The sequence below is a fragment of the Tinamus guttatus genome, unplaced genomic scaffold, assembly GCF_059628265.1.
Source record: "Tinamus guttatus ecotype Peru unplaced genomic scaffold, ASM5962826v1 Tinamus_guttatus_pri_ptg000522l, whole genome shotgun sequence".
NCBI lineage: Eukaryota > Metazoa > Chordata > Aves > Tinamiformes > Tinamidae > Tinamus > Tinamus guttatus.
The window spans coordinates 461,343-487,407 of NW_028289056.1; the positions used below are offsets into that span (position 1 = coordinate 461,343).

Sequence of the window (26,065 nt, forward strand, 5' to 3'; positions counted from 1 at the left end):
TTTGGAAACAGAAAACTAGCAAGTACTACATGTGCTGTTCTGTAACAATAAATAAGCATAATCTTTTAAAAACAAGAAATATAAACTTTACACATCCAAAATACAATATACAAGCCCCTGTAAGCGTGACCCCTTGCTTACAGGAGCGCAGTGAGCCCGTGTTGCTGCAGGGGTGTGCTGAGCTTAACCAGTCCTCTGAGCCTCTATCACACCATCTAATTTGGCAGAATTGAGTAAAAAGATTTTGAATTGCCGTTTTAGCAAATGAGTTACCCGTGCGAAGAACGGCAAGCGTGAATCTTGCAAAGACAGGGTGTTCAACTAATTTCCGTTCCGATGTGACAAGATTTTAGACTTGAGCCATATTGTACCAAACAGAAAACGTTTTATATCATCTGCCACCTACAAAAAGAACAACTTTTATGGATTCTCTCATTAAGACCACAATAGCAGAAGTTAACAATATATACAAATTAAGTTTTATCAGTTTTCTATGATGCAGAAAACAAAAAGAGATTTCCATAAAAAGGATTTCTTTTTTCCTCAAACTTGACTTAGAAACTCAGCATAACATAACGTTGTTCTGTAGCATCAGTAAATTTCGCTAACAAAAGACTTTGCTGTACATTGTAAATAAACAAAGTGTTCAACAGTTGTGTTGCCCTTGTTCATGTGCTGTTTGGTTGCCCCTGTCTTTCGGTTTCAGCTCTTCTCTCTTGCCGGTGGTTAACTGCAGCCCAAAAAGTTATCTTTTTCAGCACCTGCTGCAGAAGTTTGGATGGCAGACATGGTATTTGATTCTTCAGGAGGACTGCATTTTTACCAATGCAGTCAAGACACAACCTGGAAAAAGTAAAAAAAAAAAAAATAATAAATAAAATAAAATAAATAGTCTATAACCTAAAGGTAATACAGCAACACCTGTAAAAGTTTATTGTGATAAAGTTAATGGCGTGTTTTTAATTATGTGGAGAAGAAAGAAAAATACTATGTTTGGTTTAACTGATATGTATCATCATATATTGCAAATTTCAAGTATTTATTGAAGTAGCAATTTTCTAAGTTAACTGCTTATGTGAGAGTAAATGGTTAAGAACCCTTGTGTGAAGACCCAGTGATTCTTTGTGTCAGCAATCTCAACTCACCTGAGGAGTGAATAAGGCTGAGTCTGAAATATCAGCAAATCACTGCAGTGACCCTGGTCAGGATGAAAAAAGAACCATGAAGATTACTCAGATAACAGCTCATCTCAAAAATATTGCTGGTTATTAACTGGAATAATGCAGCATTTATTATCACATAGTTTAAAAACAAATATTTAAATCATCCAGAGACTCTGGATAGAAAACTCCTTTCTATGAGCATATCAAAGGCAGAAAAAGCCTGCATAGTCTTTCAAAGACAAGCTCACATCTTTACAACAGCTCCAATGATCTCAGCAATTATATTATCTTTAATTATTTTAGTTACTTATTATAGTGCTATAAATTCATGAAGTTTACTCACTGTATCCATAAAATGCAAGTCATCTTTGCTTCCACCGAACACCATCACTTCTCCTTCTTTTCCAAGGCAGGCTGTATGCCATAGTCTAGAAAGAAAATTATAAATAGACTTCGTGACCAAATATCAACAAAAAAAAAAAAGCATATTATCAGCTAAAACTAAATGTTTTAAGGGGTGTAGAGTAATAGTACGTTTACTTGAATATTAACCTAATTCACCTCACATCTCTTTATTCTTCATATTGAAGTGTCTTTTCAAACAACTCTTTTGTACAAGGATATAAGTTACTTTTAATTAAAATGAAAAGGTCACTTTTTAAAATCATGATTCCACTACTTATTCACAGAGATGTGAAATCTACTCTACTTACCAAGAGGAATTTTACAATTTTAATAGTTTATTTTACATGTTGCTCTGTGAACTGTAGAAACATAAAGCTTTTTTTTTTCTTAAAAAAGTATTTTTTTTGTCTCAGACTCTTCCATTCTTTGCTTTCTTTTAAGTACTAAGCGCTCACTGCAGTAACACAATTGGAGTCTCTCTTGTTTGTTTAGCCATTTCTTTGCACAGAATTTGTGCACAGACAAATTATTTATTTGTCAGATATTACTGAAATGTGTCAACTGATTCAAAGGATACATGGGAAGGACAGGCAGACATCCCCACACAGAGCATCTACATGTAAACCTTATTATTTAGAAAACTAATACAAATGTGATTATTTCAAAAGCTTTCAATGCTAAAAATAACACCTAAATTATTATTCACTTCTTAAGCAATATAAAGGAACAATATGACAACCCAGTTTGTAATCATTCAACAAAATGCTCTATTTCATGCAGATCTATATGTATATATGCAAGTGTCTGACTTACAAGTCAGATGGGTTATTTATCAGTACTTCAGGCAAAATTTCACAGTGGAAAATTTTTGTAAAACAAAATATCTATAGAGAATGAGTTTTTGTTGGTTTTTAAAGAGTTTTCACTATTTAAGTAATAACTATAACACCAACGGATTTAAGATTGTGGGCTTTTCAATATTGATTCTTATCCCTGAACACTAGGATGAGAGCTCAGAACACACATTCTTCTGCATCCATTTTATGCTTCTCCCAAACATTCAGGTAGATCATTTTCTGTGCATACCAATTTCTTAAATTACGCCCACAAGTAATTTTGTGTTCTGCCTATAAATGCAGACTGTATAAATAAAAAGCTAATTTGTATACTCTCGCTTTAGCAGCGATTCAGCTACTTTGGTAGCTACAATTTGCTGTATTTACTTTTTGGCAGATCAAAATCTATTGTTTTTCTATTGGTCTGTCACCACTGAAGTATATTACAGGATGATTATCATCACAGAGTTATGGTCTCTTATGTTTGTATTGCCAAAATAATATGCACACTAGAATTTTCATGCAAAAACAAATGTTCTCATTTTCTTACTCCATTATTTTCAGTAATTATTCACTGTTCTCCTTACGCTAAACTGTATCCCACCTTTTCTCTTCCTCATACCTGTGGATAGATCTGTCTCTGTCTTATCTGCATTAGGAAAACTCGGGCCTGGACTTCATCACCGAAGAACACTGGAAAGCCTTTCCTGCCTTGACTTTGTTGACATTCTAGCTTGCAACCTGATGCTTTTTTCTACAGACTGACAGAGTTTATGTCCTCTCACAGCTGCTCTAACTTATCACCTAAATATTCTAATAAAGCATGTTATTTAAATACATAAACTGAATTGATGAAACTATTTTACACAGCTCTTCTGACTAAAATTTAATGAAAACACTGCAAATTTATAAGTTAAACATATAACTTGGTTCTATATTTTAACCTTGCATGCAAAACATTAGCTGAAGTACAATTTATGAACAAAACCCCAAACAACAACAGAAAAATAAAACATTTTTCTATGAGCAAATAGTTTAGTACCACAGATCTGTGATTTGGGAGACTTATTACATATTACTAAAAGTGGAGACTGAAGGAAATTTTAAAGGCATAATTCTTCACGGCATTTAAGGAGAGTATCAATTTTGCAGAAACAGCATGAAATTCTACTAATAGTGTACTATTATAAAATATAATAGAAATACACACAATAAGTGCATACATATATGTAATTGCCAGTGCATTTTAAGTCCTGCTGGCAAGACCACCTGAGCAATGGGCCTTAATTAAGCTCTTTTCTGCTATAGAGGTCCTGCAGTAAATGTAGGGACAGAGCTATGGGACAAAGGAGCACTCTGCACTCTTTCAAACTAATCCAATATACAGAGGGACTTTTGAGAGGATTTCTTTTATCTGTGTTTCCAAGACAGAAACTAAACATTACTAAAAAGGGTTACAGAGATATCTTTAAAATATCTATTTTTTTTACTTAGAAGAAAAATCAGGTCACTGGCACAGGCTGCCCAGAGAGGCTGTGGAGGCTCCTTCTCTGGAGATCTTCCAAGCCGCCTGGATGCCGCCCTGTGCCCCTGCTCTGGTTGTCCCTGCTGGAGCAGGGGCTGGACTGGATGAGCCCTAGAGGTCCCTGCCAACATGACAGTGACACTTTTGTAGCCCAGTATGGATCTGGCCTTGAACTCCTGAAAGCCACACGGGCTCAAGCTTAATTGCAGAACAGGGCTGAGCTGCAGCTCCCTGACCCACTGCCTGTTTTGTGCCTTTCCGAACCTTTTCATAATGCACCAATAAATCTTAATTCACCAGGGGAGGCAGTCCACTCCAGCAGTTTTTTTTTTTTTTTATAGAATATTACCCATGTAGATAACTGAACAGGAGGTAAAGACAGACATAATTTCTGACTGCTAATTACATGCTTTGTTATTTAAGGCAGTTATCAATCTCTTCATACAACAGTTTATCATAAAAGGCAGAAAATGTTTTATGAAAGTTAAAATATGAATGTCCAAACTGTTTCAAGTTGAAATAAGAAAGCGGCAGATTTAGTCTCACTGTGCTGCCAGGTTTAAAAAACACCCTGAAATGGGATAAAATTGGAAGAATATTCCATGAGATAAGGATATTCCAGAAACAGAAAATAGAACATATGGCAGGAGGTATCCAAACGCTAGCCCAAAACCATATCTTATACTAAATATATATATATGTAAATTTGTGCTGAGTGTACCTTGGTTAATGTATAGATTCCTTGAAAAACAGAATATTTACCATGTACAATTGAACAGTACATGCATTATGAATACAGGGAGTGCTCCAGAGTGGTAAAATGGAGCCTATAGATTGAGACACCACACTTGTGTTTATAATGGCAGCTTATCAATAACCTCCAGATTCAGAGCATGAAATTTACTTTCTTTAGTCAGAAAAAAAACATCTTTTCCTATAGTCTTAAATTTGAGAAGGGGGGGGGAAACAGAAGAGTCTGGAAGAGAGTATTTTTGTGACCTTGAGCAATGCAGATCCCAGAATGAGGTCCTATGCAGGACCTAGTTCCCCCCAAAACCAAAACCCAACAGTTAACTATAATTCTGTTAAAGCCCAGCTGTTGTTTAGTACTTAATTCAATTATGCAAAGCTGTAAGTAAAATTAACTGCTTCTTCTCAGAAGAAAAGCAGAGAGCTATTTATAATTCTTCTGAAACCCCAAAAGTGCATCAACATTTTTCAAGGATGTCTCCCCCATGTCTCTAATATCAACATTATAAGCTAAAATCAACATTATAAACTATTAATTCAAATACAAAAAGCATTTGGATATAAAACACTGGGTTGATTGGGCACCTTCATTACAAACAAAACCATTTAATGCAAGAAAACATCACACAGTATAACAAATATAGAAAATAATGATGCTGCCCTGGTATGAAGAAGCCTTAGTTAGTAATGCAAACTGTTTAACTGTACTGCATGCATTTTATAAAATATTTTTATAATATAAGTTAAAAATATTGCCCCCAAATTTAAAATTACTTAATATTTTAAAATGTGTCAATCTCAGGAAATGTGGATCTATTTTTGTATACCTAGGCCTACTCTTAGGCAAGTGGGTAAGTTGTTTCCATCCATTTGTTGAAATGCTGTGAATCCAACCATCACCTACAAAGAAGATACATAATTAGTACTGCTTGTTGGGACCAAATAATGACTTTCTTATTCTATTTATACTGACCCCTGTGTTCTAAGTTAACATCAAATCAAGAAAACTGTAACATCACCACTTGATTAACTAGCATCTTTTCAACTGCTGTAATTTAACTTAACCTTGCGGTCACAGAAAGTTCACTGTTACTGCAATATCCCTTTGAAAAGGCACCACCCCCCCGTGACTGGATTATATATTGAGCACACTCAATATATACTGAGCAGCACTCAATCTGTTTTCAATAATTTTGCATTTTGTCATGAAAAGTTCCCTTTCCTACAATAAGAATTCTGTAACAGGTTATGCAGCTTTGTCTTTAATGTTTTTGTAGCTGTGATTAACGTTATTCATCCAAAGTGTTATGTTGTCAACATTATTTGTACCTTCTTACTACGATTGCTATTGATATTCAGGGGTAACTTTTTTGATGTGCGAGACTCTTGCCTTTTATTCTGTTAAAACAGTCTAAGGAGATTTATTACCATGCATGCTCCCTGTGCTGCACAATAAAAGTGCTCCTGCAGTTCTACGTAAAATAATATGGCCATGGAAATATTCAAGTGCCATGAAAATAGTGTAAAAGCTTTAGACCTAAATTGCTTGAGAAGGACAATAAATGCATACTATCAAAGCATACAATAAACTTTTAAGCTTTAAATTACTTACTTAAAGGAACATTATCAGAACTCAGTCCACCAAAAAGAAAGAGTCTGTCATCTCCTATAGGAGTCAATGTGTGCCATGATCGATCTTTTGGTTTCTCTCCACTGATACTAATTCTTGGTGAAACAAAGAAACAAAAATAATTTTTCAAAGAATGATGAAAATGAACCTGCCAGAAAATTCACTTATTAATTTGTCCTAAAATGATCCTAGATATTTTTCCAATAAAAAAGCTGCACTTAAATCATCTAAGTTTACTCTTGAGAAAAGTGGCGTTCAAACCCAAACCAAGTAATTTCTTGTAGTACCAGTTCTCTGAACATTCAATTAGGTAAATATTATATTTAAGCATAAAAGCATTGATTATTTAAGATCTCTGAAACCAGAATTTAGCATACAAGTGAACCCATTTAAGACAGCAAAGGAAGGACATTATATTCAAATGAACTGCACAGCATACGTAGGTAAACAGATTCAGTTCTTTCACTAAAATTTAATAAATTCTGTGGGATTATAGTCTTTCTGCTCCCAGTGAAATAAATAAATAAATAAAGATCTGAAAAGAATCCCAGAAAAGAATCCAAAGATTAGGCATTCCCTATAGTTGGTGGCATGAAAGTGCCTCAGCTTACTTTAGATACCTGGATGTATGGTTGGATCCCAATACAAGCAGCAGGGAAAAGTAAGGACATCCAGGGGGCATCAGCCCAAAATCTTGCTGCTAACAACAGGGGCAACTTGTAAAGGACCTAAAGTTAGATATAAGAAATGGAGGCCACTACACACACAACCCGCTTGATTTTAGAAGGATAATGAAAAGAACATCTACAAACACTGTTCAGCTCCTTGGGCAAGCTGGAAACTGCCTAGAAGAGAGGGAAGAAGCTGCAAGGCCCATGTAGATTGCATCTCCAAGAACCTGTTGCTTTTCTTTGCTAAAGTTATGTAAATTGAATCTGCACAGACCTGTGCTCAGCCCACAGTATGAACATCTGTCCCTCCTTAGTCAGTGAAGAGGAAGAGGCCCTTGAAGAACACACCTTATCTGACTCGTTTTAGACGTTGTCTTGTGCCCCAGAGGAGCCTATTGCTCTTAACGGAGCACACAGGGCTCAGATACCCCAAGTTCACTTGCAGGAATACCACCTGCCGGGGACTGCCAAGTAATTCTCCATCTGGAAGCCAAGACGGAAGAATCACGGCTAATTAAATATCAGTTGTAAAACTGTCCTACAAAATTTGGCACTGAATTTGGAGCTAAGTCTACAAGCTTAAAACAGCCAAGAGTTTAAGTGCCTGCTCTGAGCAACTCTTGTACAAATTGCTTCTAAAATTAGCAAAAGAGGCAGGCTGTGCTCAGATACAACAGGCTTTGATGTTTAGAGTACCGATACTAATGGGCAATACAGATACTCATGGAGGATATATTCAACATTCACGCTACAGAAAAAAAAGCATCATATTAACAGAAGTGCTGGAAGATTAAAATATTTTGAATAAGAGGACAGTGGGTAGAAAGGAAAGAACAGCACAGCAGAGGCCAGCAATGCAAAATACACTTCTTAGGAAGTACTTTAATACCTAACTTTGTTTAAAATGGAATTATCTAGATAATATTCTTTGATAAAAAAAGTGTTTAAAAAGAACGTTGAGGAAAACAAAAGCGATCTTTTCCCAATCTGGACTATAAAGTCAAGTAATAGATAGTACAAACAGTATTCCAAAAAACATCAAAACTAAAATTCCATATGGATAAGGGTACCCATCTTGAAAATGTGGATGTTAAATCACTACATGCTGCGCTCAGAACAGCATCAGCAATGCTTGGTGCAGCACAAAGAGCTCTACAGCCACTACCAAATTAAATTAAATTGAAATCACAATCTAACAGCTGGTGAAATAGTCCCCCAAACTCCCATTCTCCTCTTGGAAACGCTACAAAATCAGCAGTGGAACTATTCAACATATGTTTCCATCTGCTACAGTCAACTTCAAGTGTTATAGAGAAAAAAACCTACCGTCCAGACCAAGTCCAAGTGTCTAAGTTCAGGCAGTGCAAATCATTCATTCTAGTTTGCTAAAACAAATAAATAGATAAAAATCAAAGTTTTGTTACATGAAACAAATAACGAGCAAAGTATTGTAGCGAGACCTTCCTAGGACCTGTGCCTTCATCCTTCCTGGCAGATAAAAAAAACATTTCCTCTCTTCTATAAAAACATACAACTCTCTGAAAATAACCTGTAATGCCATGGCAGTATGGAGCTAATTTATCTATTTTTTTAGTAACGGTTTAATAACCAAAAACTATGAGATACTCAATTCTGCAACAGTAATTTCTCACCTGTGTTGGATAACTGCAGAAGCACATTTAACTCACTATTTTTCTTTGCATCCTTATCAGACTCATGCATCTTCCTGCCTAGCTACTCATTCCTTGCGATGTTTTGGTATCTATTGTGCTTGGTACACGACATCCACAAGAAGTTCATTGCATCTATGTTTCTCCTTTCAGGATGTCAACCTCTTACACAATGTTACTGCTAAAAGTCACAAAGTTTTATGACCCTTTAACATTTGCCATAAAATAATAAAACTTGTCAGTAACAACAATGAATAATCAATATACTTGTGTATCTATGTGTGTTTTGAAATGAAGAAAGTAATTGGAATCATAAACGTGTCTATGGGTGGGAGGGAAGAATATAAGCAAGATTTGCTTTGCTTTAGAACGCAGTAACATTTTCAATGACTCTCAATACACTCGACTGATTTTTGTGATTCCCTTAAGTACCACAAACCAGTATCTGAGAAGTAGGGAAATATATCTTGCCTTACCTTACAATTTCTTTTCTCCTAGAATAGTCCATAGATCTATTAGAATGAGCCTTTCTCCAGCTTGCAGATCCTTTGAGGCAGAAACTAGACTTGTCGTTTAAGTCAGGATAGGAGTAGTTTCACCCCTGAGAAACCCAGCCAGTTATAGCGAGTTTGAGAGACTTCCAATGCTGTCCATCAGAGCTATGGAAAGTCTCTCAGGGTATTTCAGGAAACAGCAAGGTTTTCAGGATGTCTGTGGCCTCCTCTGATGTGCTAGCCCTTTTCTGTCCTAAGGAATATAATATTAACTATCATTTTGTAAAATGCCTTCAGAGAAGCCTAAAGGAAAGCAGCCTCTAAGTGCTTTTATGCATTCCTGAAAACTACAAGAAAAGGTAGTCCAGTTGACAGCTAGTGCAATAGAGCTGTCTTCTACGACAAGTCTATCCAATTTCCTGGTCCTTCATATGACTTTGAAGGAAATGAGGAACAAATTAGCAAAAAAAAAAAAAAAAAAAAATTACTGAGTATTTTTTGCTCTACATGGTTAGTCATCTGGGGGTAGGAAAAAACACCTTGGCTTCCAGAATTGTGAATATTTTACCATCCTGAAATAATACAGTTTGATACAGAGGACACCTATTAATGGAGGAAAGAAAGTTGTTATGTTGAAAATTAAGGTTTCAAGAAGAATTTGTTCAAGACCTTCTAGCTGACTTTCCTGTCTTGAAAAAGTAGGCATTAGGCAGCACAACAGAATAGAAATTCTGACTTCATATTCCCTGGGAAATCAATGTATTATCATCTTCACATTCTAATGTTTTGACTGACAGATGCATAATTACATCAACCTCATTCTGAATTTGAAATGCATCACTTGGACATTTGGCTCTAAGAATCAATCTTTTAACATAATTTAAACAAATCAAAATGTCTTTCTATCCAGCCCTTGTGAGGAAAGCTGTAAAACACATGGTTAGTTTACAGAATGCTCTCTTAAAACATGCAAAATTTTCTTGACTTTTTTCTACATTCCTGAATGCTACATACTATATTGCATCACTTAGCTGATAATCTTAAAGTGATTCTTAACACTACCAAGCCTCATAGGAGGGCTGGCATTTCCCTTTGAGCTGCAAGAAGTCCTTACACGCTTTCCACATTTATCTATAGCTTGTTCATTTGCTGACAGCCTAGTGAACATTAACCAGAATCTGCTTTTGTCTCAGGAGTTGCTTTCTAGCATGATGAAAAGCAATAAGGCTGATGTGACATTTTCACAGCTCAACACTGTTACAGTAAACTATGCAGCTCTCTCCATTCTGAGATTTGCAATCAAACAGCTATGTAAAAGACAGACTGCAGTTCAAATTATCTTCTGATCTTCTGTGACAGAAAGGATAACAGCAAATAGAAACATGCATACATTAAGGCATTAGATATGCAAAGAGCTGCTGAAGAGACTTTATTACTTCATCATTCTTTACATGAAATCTTTCCACTTAAATCACACGAGACTTGCATCAACTTTCGGACTAATTCTCCTTCCTTCCCACTTTCTCCCATTTCTGTTTTTCAGGGGCTTACCTGGAGGAACAGAGTCCACATAACACTTCTGAGCCTGTTTTCAAATGACTCCTGGTACAATTGATTTTGATCATCATCTTCTTCTTTTACCAGCTCTATCTCCAAGTTTGGAAAAAGGTGCCCTTTCCTCCCAGAAAGATGAATAGGAGAAGCCTCATGACACTTCCTGGCCCTTTCTGGTTCCTTGTAGAGCCTTTTCCCTGGGAAGATTTGTATTATGGTGAACTAGAAGGAGAAGGAGGAGCAGAGCAACTCCATACTTGCTCCTTAATTTATGGAGAAAAGCAAGACTTCATCCTTTGGGGAGGAGTTACTCCTGTTGCCAGGAAATGTAGTCTTTCTGATGTCTTTACCTTTCCTTTCATGATTTATATTAACTCTTCAAACCCTGCTGCATGCTGACTAACCTTAATGAATCTCCTTCCATTTATTTCCAGGACAGAAGATGAAACAATAATAGGGTATCACTAAAAAGAAAATTGCACTTGCTGTTCTCCTGCAAAATTAAGTATAGCTTTCCAAAGTGTCACTCTTTTCTGATAGTGTTCTCAAGTGGTTTCACTGAAATTTAGCAAATGGTTATTAAGGAAGCAGATGCTACCTGAGGAAGAGAAAAACCTTTTAAGATCATAGCCTTCTGGTATTCCTGAATCCTGTAGTTAATTGGACAGAATTAAATAAAAGCCAGAGAGCTTAAGACATATCAAATCATGCAACAGCACAGTAGGAAAAAAAAAACAAAAAACAAAAAAAATCACAGGTGAGCTCCAGTTTATCAATATATTCACTGCAAGTAGCAGAGGCTGTGTGGAAATCATGGCTTGGGTTACAGGGCAGCTCAGTTGCAATAGGCAAGGTGCAGCAACCCTAATTAGCTGGACACACCACACACTTCTGTTTCTGGTGAGAAGATCTCTGCCCCATAGACACAGTCCTTGCTAACATCAAGCCAGACGGCGCGCGGCTTTGAAGGCTGCACAAATGGTCAGAATTAGTAGGCTGGAAGGTCCCAAGCTGCACGTTTACTTCTTCACATCTAGGTTTCTCTCCCTCTCAGCCTGCCCGCTTGCTGAAGGAGAGGCAGGACACAGTTCAGCTGGGGTTGGCAGAGTTCATTTATACAGCAGATGTGGCACAGAAAGCCTATAGCACAGGCCCGGGAATCGCTTAGCCTGGCATGGCTAACCCTGACACAGAGCATTCTGGCAAGACAAGACACTTTTCCCATTTTTTTTTTTTTTTTAATACTCGTATTTCCTCAGTCATTTGCAAGACAAGTTTGTCCCAATCTACAGCTCTGGAAGTTATTGTGTGCAGTTCTGTCAGGAGTGGGCTTTTAGATCATGAGCCTGTATGAAAGGCCACATAACACCTCATACAGAATGTTAAGGATCAGTTTGGGTTATTTTCTTTTCTACCTGTACTGCAAACGTACTTGGATAAAAACTTTACTAGAAGTGTGGGAGGCAATTCAAACTGAATAACTGGCTGGATATTGGATTGCGTGGCCATTCTCCATCTGCCTTGATCAGTAGGTCTGGTTTCTGTCTGAGCAAGCAGGAGTAAGCCATTTTGTAACAGAACTGTAGACTTTTCCCGAGAAGAACAGTGGATTAGAGTGCAGTTCTTACAGCATGAGAGGGGGGATTAAGAGAGGCAATAAAGTTCTAATAAAATTCTAAGCAATGTTTAATTGCAAGTATTTGAGAAATAACTTCATTAGGTTATAGCAGCTTTCTAAGATGAAGTTGGCAACTGTTCATGGTAGGACATTTCCAAACAAGCTATTTTCTTTCACATACCAAAACTAGAAATACAGCACTGAGTGCTTTCAAAACCTTCTTTATTGTTACCCTTCATAGAAGTAAGGTAGATTTAGAAAGTATTAAGCTAAATAGGATTAAAAGCTCTAAAATAGTTGTAACTAAAGAGAACTTAATCTTAACATCTTAAAAAATATGGAAAGGAGGTTTACCTGCCTTACAGGATCTCAGTTCCTCAAATTCCTGATAAATTCCAGCTCATACAGAAGTATATAATATTATCTTACCATTTTTTTGCAATACTTTTAAGAGTTGGTACATATGCCATAAATAAAGCCAGCTTCACCTATCATTTATAAAGGATGTCTAGTAGTATCTCTATTTTCAGTCATAAAACAGGATTTTTTTTTTGATTCAGTTGCTGCCTCAGACTTAATGTTTTATATTTATTTGATGCTTCAGGAAAGAAAGACTCCTTATGAGAACCAGTAGAAAATCTCCTTTGACCAGTACTAAAAAATTACAAGTTTGTTAGGGAATCATCCTTGCTACAAATAAAGGACTGGGTGAAGGGGGAAGGTGCAAGAGGACAGTTGTTAATGTTTTTTTTTTTTTTCTTCCTTTCTTTTTAAGTTAAAAGGGGCTAGGAAAGTAAGAAATTTCACAGTTCATATTATATAGTAAGAATATAGCCTTGTTCTGACTACATCCTAAATGGCTTTTACACTGTCTTTGACAATGCGATATTTAAATTTCCATACACTATTTAAAGTTAAGTGTATTAAATGATAGGGTTTTGAATCAACTACCAAGAAAACATATCAGCCTTACTCTTCTGGTAAAGAGCTTATACTGGATGCACAGAGTAGCATGTGCATCACGATCTTTATGGAATGCTTCCAATGTTCTTTTTCAATGGCACGGAATACATTGAAAGTAAACACAAACAGTGAACCTGACATTCATGGGGCACAGGAGAGACTCAACGGGACAGAAATAACCTGTGCCTGCAACAACCTGTGTTATCAAAACAACAAACTGCAGCATCCTGTACTGGCTTGAATGCATGGAGACTGACAGCTTTGTGTGCAGACACTGTGCTGACATGTTGTTTTTCCAGAGGACCGTGTTTCAGTCATTTATATGCCAAAGATGACAACATCTTAGATCACAGCCAACTGAAATCTGTCATTTCCTACCTTCCAGAACTTCACTTTGCTTGCAAACGTGTTTGCAGACATAAAATATCGTATCCAAACAACTATTCTGAACGTCAGCTCCCAGAAGGTAAAAATGAGCATATCAGAGATGTGTATGTGAAAAGTGACTACTCCTATAAATTTCATTTCTTTAGGGAAAAAAAAGTACAAGGTAAAGTCCTAGATATATTCACTACTTTCTAGCATTTCATTAAGTGGAATTAAAAGAAAACTTTATACAAAAATCTGTTAAACTGTAGCAAGCACAGAATGCTAAAATTCCACCATTTATTAAAACCTGATTTAATCAGGCTTACCTTTCCTCTACTCTCAAAGAGTATCTCGGAGCTTATGCACAGTTCAATTTTTTTGTCAATTTACAAACACATTAAAAAAGCCTCTTCCCCATGTGGTCTTTTTTTTTTTTTTTCCCTCCCTGTTTTGGAGTAATGCATGCATTACTAACAGAAGAGACTCTTCATTAGGTATAAGCACCCTGGACTCACCATTCTTACACATACAAGTTATGATCAAACACACTTGAGCTTTATCTCTACTGTGAAAGAAAATTGCTTAAAAAAAAAAAAAGAGAGAGAGAAAGAGAGAGAGAGGGAGAAGAAAATATTACTGCCAATAAAATGTCTTAATTAAACACTAACCAGCACTCGTCCTCCAAAGATGTAACCTTTATTTCCCAGCACAGCACATGTATGAGCTGCTCGAGGCTGAGGTGGTTCTCCACCCTGAAAGAACAAATATTGGAATATGTACACATAACATAACATAACAAATACTTCGAAATATCAACAAAGTGTCAGCCAAGGACTAAAAGCAAGTCAGTGACACAGATGCAAAAGTAAGGACAAGATGCCAACAAATCATTATGCCAAGAGAAGTACAATTTTAAAAGGAAAGAATCTGCAGATTGTCCAAATCCCACCGACCCTAGAGGACATGCGTAATTGCCATACTTCAACTGAGCTCCTTCATTTGCTAATACTTTATGTGTTCCCTCTTGGTCTGATTTATTAATGCTTTATTAAAGTGATATCTATTAATTTTGCTTTAATTCCCAAATTCCCTGCATCGAAGTTACAATAGTACATCAGTAATGGTTGATACGTCCTGTTCAGATTGATTTTTCCAAGGTACAAACCAGTACTAAAGTCTACTGAATTCTTAGGCGAACTCCCCAGCATCGTATAACTCTGCAGTAAACTACCATACTAATTTTAATAAATGTGTTACCATTTTATTCAGAAACCTATGAGTATACCTGCTCATTTGGAAAATTATTAAACTAAAGTAATTTATTTGCTGAAGAATATAAATTCTGTTTACCTTACTAATCAGCATGACTATTTTCTGGAGTATTCTTGTACCCAGTGACTACTCCTTCCAATAAAGGAGCGCTAACTTTAATTTTATATTGCCAACAGTTGTTTTAAAGTTTGAATTTGAACCTTTATCTTCTTGTGCTTTCTGTCAGTCTGAGCTATTTAATATTGTATCATCTTCTCATCTATACAGATTTCTAACACCCTTCTGAAACTTGCTGCATTTTTTACTTCAAGACCACTACACAGCAATGAACACCATTATAATAACATCCTGTGTAAAAAGAATTCGTCTCATCAGTTTTGAATTTGCCACAATTTACATGCATTGGATATCCTCCTGTTAATAGTATAAAACTAATTAATACTAAGCATATTCAAACTACTACTCCCGCCATTGACTTCCAGAGCTCAGTAGCTATTCAAAAGGTAGCAAAATCACAGCTGTACCAATTGTGTCACAAAACAAGACTTAACAAACACTCACTCTGATTGCTGGCTGAGACCAAGTTTGTGTATTCGTATCAAAAACGTGAACATCATTATGCCATCCCCAGAATATCTGTCCTTCCTAAAGGAAAAGTGTTACAAATAATAATAATAAAAAATCTTAAAAATCATTGTGTTTGTTAAAGGAAGAAGAACAAACTAGGAGTGATATATCAAAATAGAAAATAAAATATTGAGAAATAGACGCTATTTTTTAAGGCAATTCAGAAGCTCAGGTCCAGTGATGAACATGTAGGGCTGTTCAGGCTGATGACACTTTGGAAAATGAGCTTTATAGACTCCTAAATCAGTCAAGTAAACAAATTTACTTTTTTATTGCAGATGCTGAGTAATAAATACTTAGATTGTACAAAGTAATGCATTTCTGTAAGTAAATATTTACCATTTGATATAGTGGTCTATGTTCTCTTCAGCGAGCATCTACTTCTTGTTAATTCTTGTGCATGAAGACTCTGACTCTAAGTCAGCCTCTTTACTAAAAACTGCAAGAATTTTTACAACAAGCTAATCCAGGCAACTAAGTAATGGTATTTACTTTGAATAACAAATATAACAAGTAATGTATTTGTCAGTTAGACTTATGAATACCTACTGTTACTTCAAGAAAAGTGATTCTAAAATTCTGTGGGATTTTCATAATTAATTTAAAAATAATGCCTTTGTGTCCACTTTAACAGTATTCTGTTTTGTTGCACTAAAAGTCTAGAATTAGGTACTTGGAATATACTGAAAGAAACCCAACATCCAACAGCGGAAGCTTCAAATTTAAGTAAAAGCTTCCAATTTGCATTTCTGATGATGCTACAGATAAAAGAAAAATTAGAAAGATTTTCATACCTATTTAATATCATATGAAAGACTATCTTTTGACAATCAGAAAGGATAAGTCACTCTGAGTATTAACAACTCTCTTACCCAAAATGCATCATGGACATCAAAGCAATCGCTCAGCTCATTGTGCTTCCTACAGCCATAGCCACCAAAATATATTAGCCTAAAAGAATAACAACAAAAATCTAGATCTAAGGCTGTTTCTTCTTTTTAAAAAATAACATTCAAATGAATAAGCTGTAACAGTTAGTACAATAGGCAAAATTGAAACTATTAATAACAAATCAAATAAAAATATTTTATACAGTCTACAGCTACACAGAAGGGCATACCTGGATGAGGGCAATATTGCTACACTCCTGACCATGCCTGACAGAAACGCACAGAATCGAGTAAGCAAGTTCTGGATACCTCAAATTCCACTAACTGTATTCCTCTATCCACAAGTTTCAGTCGCATTTTGGGACATGAATTTCAAAACACATAACACGAGACACTGAAATCCCTATATTTCTCCTAGAGTTCTTATCACTTTCCCCTAACATTTCTGTGCTTCTGTTGCATATTTTAGTCATACATATTTCTACCACTAATATTCCCAAAGTTCAGCCCACAGACTGCTCATGGCCCGCAGAGTCTTCTATTTCTCTAGCTTATATGGAGTTTGTTTTAACTAAGTACTACTGAGCATAAGGGTATTGTGTTGCAAATATTGTTACACATCTCCCAGCCTAATATTCCACCCATGAAATGGCCATCCATAAGTAACACTTCCTAATTTTATTTTATTTTTTTAAAAAAACTTCAACCTTTGAGGATATTTGGTATGGTTGAGGATATTTGGTATGGTTTGGTATCATTTGGGAAATGATGATATGGTGAAGGTCATTCCAGACTGACATTCTTAGGGAAACAGTTACTGAAAGCACCGTGCAATACACCAAGACATCCTGATCTGCACATTCACTTCTTGTGAGATGTTATGGTTTACTTTTGAAAAAGCGCATAGCTTGTCCCCAGATATTTTTGTTCAATAAAAAGGTTATGTTAGTTACATTCTGCTCCCTGAAATAAGTGACCTCTTCAGTATACTGATTATACAAGACTCTGAATAATTAACTTAGCTTTGAATAAATCTGGACTATTAGTTAAGAAGCTGTTCAAATATTTGTGATTTCATAGATGTTACAGTTAAATCAGAATTACAGAATCAAGATATACTACTGACATTATATATATGTTACATAAATATAGTGTTCACTGTATATCATATTTTTGTTCACAAAAGCTTTCATATCAAATCACACACACATACGATATTGTGACCAGATATGCCACAATATCAAGACACTTGCCAGAGTAAGTATAAAAGCTAGAGAAAAAAGAGCTATTTTTAGCTTTTTTTTTTTCCCTAAATACATCTAGTAACATCTAGGACACAAGCATCTAGGGTCAATTTGCCCTTTATATAATAAAGATACTTACCAAAGTGGCCTTGCAATTTGACATTCAAAATTCAATGCCTGTTTTTCCACTTTTTTTACCAGGTGTTTATAAATATGTGACATGTAATTACTTTAATCTAAAATCTCAAAGCACTCCATAAACATTCACTAAACTTCCCAATCCTCTCCTAAAGCAGGCTTTTTTTTTCCCTTCAGTTTACAGGTGAGAAAACTGAGGTTCAAAGTTGTTAGGAGAGTTGCACAAAACCACATAGCAAGTCAAGCTAAGAAATTGCTTCATGAATCCCAAATCTGTGTCCTCTTCACTTTATACACTTCCCTCTCTGCAGTTAAGATGTATTTAATATTCTTAATGTGTTACCTGTCCTTATACACCCAGCAGGAAAGCTTGTCACGCGGTGTAGGAGGTTGACCTTTAAAGTTTGCAATTTTTTTCCACCTGTAGGTTCCATTTTTTGTTCGCAAATTAACATAATACAGCTTTAAAAAAAAAAAACACATTTTCAGTATGATGAAGAATCAAACACAGATCACCAATAAAAAAGAGAAAACCACTACCCCCCCACACACCCTACTTCCTTTTAATAAAAAGGAAGTAACAGTAAGGCTTACGGTACAGCATGCAGGAAGATGTTTTTTCAATCTCACACACACACACACACACACACAAAACCCCACAGTTTAAGCATAAGAACTAGCAGCAAGTTTCCCTTTCTCAGCTCTGGCAAACCAGTACATTAAATCCTACTCCTTCAGATTTAACTGAGCCTTGAGAAAAAAAAAAGAAAAAAAAAAGTTTTGCAAGAAAACAGCTCATTTCACACTTCAGGAATTCTGTCTAATTAACTAGAACATACACACCAAAATCAGTATTATCTGTGAATCAAGTATTAAACTGAGATGTGATTGTAGGCTTCATTTCAGTTTTTTTCTAGCTTGGACTGGACTCTGATTTCATCTATACTAATGGACAAAATAATTCACTTCCTCTACTTTGCTATTTCCTACTGTTCAGTTACTAGGAAAACTAGCAGCTATATTTTAGCTTTAATTATTACATGACCATATAAGAAAGGAAATCACCAAAGCGCAGAAGTAAAACCCAATATATGCGAGATATATTTAAATTGTGGACGTAAATCTGGTTTTCAACAATAAAAAGTGCAATTAGGAAAGTGCTAGTAGTTTTTATATTGGAAAAACAAGCAAATAACAAAAAGGGCCTTACTCTGAAGCTATGGGTCAGTGAAAATTCCCAGAAAAATAAATGGAAATAAACATTCAAACAAAAACTATATAGTTATTTGTCATCTCAAAGCCTTTTAAAAACACACTCTTTCTATAAAACTAAATCTTTTCCTTAAATTTCTCAGAACAAATGCAAAGCATACCTGATAAAGCAGTAGGAAATTCAACATTACTATTTGAATATAGTACATTCCAAAATAAAATAATACAATACCCGATTACTGTATCCTTTATCATCAAATCCACCAAAGATGTACAGCTTCCCATTAATGCTTGCCCCACAACTTCCTGACATGGAGGTGGGTAACTCTCCTTCCATTAGGTGCATTGTCCTGCAATACAGTAGATATTATCAACTCTTATAATGCTATTTCCAAAACTACTAAAAGCAACAAAAAAAACCAAAACAGATGTAGTCATGTTTTTTATACTGGGAAACATTTATTAAAAAAAATAAGAAATGAAAAATAGTAACGTTGCAACTGCAACTTTTTGCTAAAAATAGTGCTAGAAACTGCAGCTGATGTACTAAGTCATTTTAATTTTCCTGAAGATGAAGCCTGTATTAAAAGAACATCAGAAGGGCCGATGGAATAATTATTCAATATGTGAAATATTATTAATGTTAACTTTTTTAAAGTTATCAAGAACATGATAAATAGAATAAAAGTAATCAAAAACATGGTATTGCTGCTGTTTTACAGACTGAAAACTGAAACACAAGTAGTACAGGTCAAACATATTCCCTACTTTTGTTAACCATTGTGCCACTCCTAAAATCGGATTCTGCACTGTATTTAAAAAGTTTCAGTAACAACAGTTTTAGCATGAGGACTCTGTTCTTCTTCAATTAGCAGAGGCTCCAATGTCTTCCTTATTAGCTTCACTTACAAGCCAGTAATTTCCTGAGACAGAAATTCTAACATCAAGCAATCTCAAGCACTACATAATTATATGATGAAAATGAGCTTCTGCCAAACTAATGAGATCAATCATTAACCCGGGCCTGCACTTAAAAAATCATCATTCCACACTTGAAAACAGCTTTCCTAGAGTCTCAAATTTCTACAGGAAACAGGCACCGAAATGTATCTCTACATATCTCACTCTCTCACACACAATGTGGCTTCCCTAGGATTTGCAACTCATTTTCGTACCTTTTCTCTACAGCTACTAGCCAAATCCCAGTTTCTCTGTGCTCAACTCCTTGCCCCAGCTTTGCTGCTGTATTCTCAGTTGCTTTGGCCCCTCAGTTTCTGTCAAAGTTTGCTTTCTTGTTCTCAGCTCTCCATGCAGTCTGGGTCCTTAGCCAAGTCTCCCTCCTCAGTTATAGTCTCTCAGCCCATTTCAAAGCCTCCTCCTAGTTTTTCTCCTCTCTGCTGGTTCTAATTCTAACTTTTGGTCCCAATCAATTCCACTCCTTTTCTTCTTTGATGCGCTTGCATTTAGGTCAGAGGGCTTTGTACTGTATCACTTGTGAACACGCAGGAGAAAAAATATTCCTACAGCTTTCAATTTTGATGCTTGCCCTTACTTAACCTCAAAGAAGTGGAAGCCATTAAAGGGAAAGGCTTTGAATGTCCCAAAAGAGGCCAAAGTCACCAGAAGTGAATGAAGCTCCTGTAATTCTGTCTTTACTGAAAGCTCTGCTCACTAAGAGCGTCTCAGGGCACTGCTCCCAAGCCTTGTCCTGGCTCCAACGCTGCCATAGGCAGGTCTACCTTCTTTCTCTGCTCTTGTTCTCACTGCTGCTTGTTCCTGTGTCATGTTGCACACTCAGCTGTACATATGTGACTGTTTGTGCTGTAAAATTAATGCGATCAGGAACTGATCCAGGGCAAAAATAACTCCCCCAGAATAAAGGTTATATTTAACGCAGATCATTTCCCTGTTGCAATTTCCTGCATGGCCATATAAACAGCTGTACCAGTACAACTGCAAAGGCGATATCAGTGGAGAAGAACAAGAAAGAGCATGAGGTTTCTTTAGCTAGTCCTTTGACCAAAAGCAGCAGACATTGTTTCCATACTGAGGAATGTTCAAAAAAAGCTAATAAAGACCTGCTAGAACTTCATAGCTAACGATGTGCAAACTGCTGTTTTCAAAGGAGAGAGCCTTGCCCAAACAGATGTGTAGTTTCATACCTCCAGTAAGATACTGTCCTGATTAGGATAAACCTTTTTCAAAAAAATTCTTCCCCTTTTCCCTTGATTTCAAATTCTTGATTTAAGTATGGGGATGCAAGACATTTTAGATAATTAGGTGGAAGCCTGAGGAAAAAAAGCTGTTACAAAACACATGTGAGCCCAAATAGATATTATTTTTTTCTGACTGCAATCAACCAGTATAAGAGAAACCATTGGCAAGCGCTAAAAACAAGTACTGTTTTCACTGCTACATACCATATGTAAACACAAAAATAAGATCACGTTAATATTGAATTGCTAGTGATGTACCCGAGCAGGTTCTCATTTAGCTTAACTGTTAAAAATGAGCCTTGTATGCCAAAACGCTCCTATTAAGAAATAACAAAAAATATATAACAGCAAATGGATCAAGCACACAAGTATCTAGTGTTTAAGCATCCTTTTTAACATAACAGTTACTATAAGGAAAACATAATCAAAATAAATATGCACGTACATAAATACGTCTGTTCTAATAACAGACCCTTAAGATGGCCATTTAAAATACCCACTCAGAAAAACAAACAAAAAATTAATGTTGATCTTGAGAGTAATTTGCAGGAACCTATGTCTGTTCTAAACCTTCATTAAACATTGGCTATTTGAACCCCAGGGAACAAAAACAAGATCTCACTTATGTAACTTATATCAGAAATCTTTTCACCACAGCTAATTGTAATCTACACAGATAATAAATTTATATATTAAATATAAATAATGCAGTTTACCATAACCCGCTATCCATTTCATAGATCCAGAGCTCATCATTAGGCAAATACACTTCATTTTCTTCAATTGACTAGAACAACAACAACAAAAAAGCAAATGTTAAATCAATTCTGCATTATACACCAATCTTTTGAAAATAAATTATGAAATCATGTTACTTAGCAACATTATGTAATCTTAAGGAGATAATCTACTAGTGCATAAGTCATACCTCACCATTATTTCTTGGGTTATTAAAAGATTACAGTCAGCTCAGTAATGCTAATATTCCACATTTTATATTAGAAATTGAAAAAAAATCTCAATCTTGAGTTATCAAAAATGTGTTAAGCATTTCCTTTTATCACTTGCGTTTTGCAGATTGTTAACAAGGTCTTTAAGTACTCATTTTAGCACATGAAGATCATAAAAATGAAATTTGGCTTATTAGTAAATCAGAGGGAAGGAGAAAAGGGCTTCAATATTCAAAAAGTAATTGAAATATAACAAAAGAGCCAACTTATAATAATATTACTACCAACTAGCACAACAGTAGTTGTAATATGAGCAGTGATTAATTAATAAAGCAAACAAAAAAACAGTCTCTTTTCTCAAGAGACTGGAAAAGCTGTTTCCCAGATAGACAACAATTCTCCTCCATTAAAACAATGTTACTGAAGTTTTTTATGGTTCTGGATGTGGTTGCTCTGAGCAAATTTTGTGGCATTGTTATCCTGCATAACTGCAAATATATAACACTAAAGATTTTTTTTTTTGGAGAGGAGGAAAGGGTGGTTATTGTTAAAGATGATAAAAAATGGATAAAAGGGTTCTTCTTTACATAAAGAACTTTTTTCCTGGTTGAATCACTCCTTTTTATCATCTTTGGAAATCAAGGCTGCCAAACTCTGTGGATTGGCAAAGAACTGATAAAATAGCAGCAAAAGCCAACAACTGAATAAAAAGTCAGGGGAAGAAAAAATACTAATTTTACTCATAAGGGGCTAAATTCCTGAGGTGCTTCCATTAAAGGCACAATTTTTCCGGATTGTGTTACTCCATGAACAACTTGTTGCAACATAAAATAGACAGGAATTGAAATTCCCAAATTAAAAATCCCTTCCTGCTTTGGGAAATATTTTTAACTAGCAGGCATTCTAGGCATAACGGGAAAAAATACACAGACAAACGTAACTGAAAAGCACAAAAAGAACAGTTGCTTGTAGTGACTGACGGAAGAAGGTTTTAAAAAAAAAAAAAGTCATATACAAAATAGCTCCACTATATCGTAACATGAAGCAGCACCTTAATTCTGTGGGAAACAGATCTATGAGGACTCCCAAACTGAGGCCATATAAGAAAGAAAAATGACTGGGGAAATAATGATTAGGAATAATAGCAAACAGGAGGAATGAAGACTGAAAGAACACAGTTGCAGAACTCAGCTGAGATAACAATAATGTCATTAACTATTGTCTTAGCATTAGCAAGAGAGAGACCTGAAACTGTAGAGGAAAGAACAGACTTAGTAAATTAAAAAAATAGATCAAAAGTTAAGGAGTGAGCAAAAGAAGTTTAATACAAAGTTAAATTGAATTCACTGATTAACAACTAAATTACTGATATTGATTACTTGTCTTTAAATGATACTTTACTTAATTACCTTATCAATTTGAAAGCTGTCAACCAGGCATTCAAGCACCATGTTTGGTACAGTTTATTTTGCCAGGCGGTAGGACCTGCCGTCATACACAGCTTGCTGCTTTCACAACATGCAAAAATCTGTAAAAATCCTAATCTGGCTCTAGATATTTCAGTGGTGAGAGGCCAAGCATTTGCTACAGAACAAGCTCTGAGCAAATACATTCATGCTAAGATTATATTATGCTAGGGCATCATGCTGGGCAGCAGTCCATCATCAACATTAAAAGTGTAAACTGATTGACCTCTGTAAAGTGCTGTTGAAACCCCAACTTAATGATTTTCATAACACTCTACACAAGTGAAAATGTAAACTCGCTAAAAACGCATTTAGCGGTTTTATTTGCTAAACTTGACATATTCTTATTGTTCCATGAAGACAGGATTCATTATCAGAAGGACTTTGAGAATAATGCACTAGTCAATCCAGTCTTAGTTGCCAGAACCCAAAGCATAAAGATTATCAAATATTTCTAGTTATTTAAATATTGCCTAGGTCTACAGAGTATTATGGTGTGTAAGACCAGAAAGCGACATTACATCTTCCTGTACCTTCACATCTCTGCCTACATAATGTACTACCTACCCAGGACATCTAAAGGGAAGACAAGCTCAGGGAAGTGTTACAGGTGCCATTCCCAGGAGTTCTACAACTTCATTAATTTGGGATCAGGCAAGAATGGGCATGCTAGCAAGCAGACAGTAGCCTGGAGCAGGTACCGCAGTAACACAGCGGGTCAAACCCTGCCCACAGTCAAACTTACCCCCACAGCTAAGGGTCTGTATTTCAACCATTTATATTTGTCTGTATTTTCGGTATTTCACTTAGGGCAGCTCTTGTGGCAACACCACCTTTTTTCAGTCAAATGCACCCAGCTCAGGAATAGGGCAAGCTCAGCTTTCCAGGGACTCCAGATCACAAACGCTCATCAAGTCCATCCCTCTGCCATTTTAGGCACTATTTTATTTTAAGCCATTCAAAAATAAAATCCAGAACTTCCCATTTAACTCTTCTGTATTCAAACAAGGAAATAATTTTTAATTTCGCACACTTTTGCACTTGTGAAAGCTTACCTTTCCCTGTGAAAAATATAGATACAAAAACCTTGCAATACTCCCAGCAAGATGCTTTCAGCCTGAGCAAGATCAGGTGTAATACAAAACATTGCTACCTATTTTCACGTTTTAGGGCCAGCGTGATTAGACTGGGAGAGACCACACTGGCTGTGGATAGAGGGCAGTATCATTAATAGCTCTGAATTAACCCAGAGCTAAGAGTCACAAGGATTTATTTATACCAGAACTGTCAGTGCTCCTTTGAAGGAGGAAAGCAGGTGTGTTCCAGTCGAAAGTCAGTAGATCTTAGAGGTGACAGGACTGCTTTTCTGAGGGAGGAGACATACTGTGCCTGACACACACACACACACACACACCAAAAAAAAAAAAAAAAGGCAACAAAAAAACTCACACGACTAAAATATGTGGTGACTCAGAAGCAAGAAGGTGAAGGCTACAAATGGATTATTGATGATTATTGGCAAAACACACTCTGCCATTAGAGCCGTCACCCTCACACTGGGAGATAGGGGAAGCAAATATTTATTCAGCCCAGAGCGCGCATGAAGTAAATATTTGTAGGACAGAGGAAGTGGCCCAGCTCCACGAACCTGTCCCCGGTCCCCGCTGCGTAGGGCAGGGAACGGAACCCGCAGCTTCAGGAGCTAAACCCAGGGAGGACGAGGGGCAGCAGGGAGGAAGAGCGGGGCCCGGAGACGCCCGTGTCCCCGGACAGGCTCCGCTCCGCCGCCCTCCCCTCCGCGCGACCGTTGAGACCGTTGCGGAGCGCCGCCCGCCGCCGTTCAAAGCGCCCGCGCGTGGGGCGCGCGCGCCGCCGCGGGCCAATGAGCGGCCGCGCGGGGGGAAAGGGCGCCCCGCTCGCGGCCCCGCCGAGGGGGCGGCCGCGGGGCGCCCGGGGGTGCGGGAGCGCGGAGGGGCCGCCGCGCGGCCCCGGCCCCGCGTCCTGCTGCGGGGCGGCCCCGCCGCGCCCCCTTCGCTCCCCCTTTCCCCTCCCGCCGCGGTTCTCCGCACCCTCCGCCTCGCGCCTTACCACGTAGCCCCCCCACACGTAGAGAAAGTTGCCGTCCACCACGGCGCAGTGGCCGCTGCGCTCCTCGGCCACGCAGAACCGCTCCGCGGGGCCCGCCGCCATCTTAGGAGGAGGAGGAGGAGGAGGAGGAGGAGGAGGAGGAGGAAGAGGTGGAGGGTGGGGGAGGGAGCGGCCGGCCGCGGTGCTCGCGTCCCGCCGCCGCCCCGGGCGCTCCCCCGTCTCCTCCCGCCGCGACGGAGAGCGAGGAGGATCCAAAGTGTCCAAAGGGCGTCACGGGGCGAGGGGCTGCGGCCGCATCTCGGGTCTATCTGCTG

At 37.2% G+C, this 26,065-nt stretch overlaps 1 protein-coding gene across 2 annotated transcripts; it reads right to left on the minus strand.

The window, feature by feature from the left end:
• Positions 1-365: 365 nt before the first annotated feature.
• KLHDC1 (kelch domain containing 1) lies at positions 366-25,871 on the minus strand. 2 transcript variants are annotated; one of them, XM_088533786.1, is made up of 14 exons: positions 25,752-25,871; positions 21,964-22,034; positions 19,264-19,381; positions 18,163-18,281; positions 16,420-16,498; positions 15,482-15,565; positions 14,317-14,400; positions 10,696-10,920; positions 8,307-8,365; positions 6,292-6,404; positions 5,507-5,579; positions 1,507-1,591; positions 1,146-1,198; positions 366-843 (listed from the first exon to the last, which is right to left on the minus strand). In XM_088533786.1, exons 1-14 carry the CDS (start codon positions 25,851-25,853, stop codon positions 669-671), a joined length of 1,440 nt encoding a protein of 479 aa, XP_088389912.1. In that variant the 5' UTR covers positions 25,854-25,871; the 3' UTR covers positions 366-668. The 2 variants fall into 2 exon arrangements, with proteins under 2 accessions (XP_088389912.1, XP_088389911.1); XM_088533785.1 differs by lacking the exon at positions 10,696-10,920.
• Between the last annotated feature and the right edge of the window lie 194 nt (positions 25,872-26,065).

Excerpts from the sequence above, each read along its gene's own strand:
- KLHDC1 (XM_088533786.1), bottom strand. The coding sequence starts at position 25,853 with ATGGCGGCGGGCCCCGCGGAGCGGTTCTGCGTGGCCGAGGAGCGCAGC. Across the intron at positions 18,282-19,263 it reads ATAAAGGATACAGTAATCGG|CTGTATTATGTTAATTTGCG; the intron begins GTATTGTATTAT and ends TTTTTTTTAAAG. Across the intron at positions 16,499-18,162 it reads TGCTGGGTGTATAAGGACAG|GCTAATATATTTTGGTGGCT; the intron begins GTAACACATTAA and ends TTATTCTTTTAG.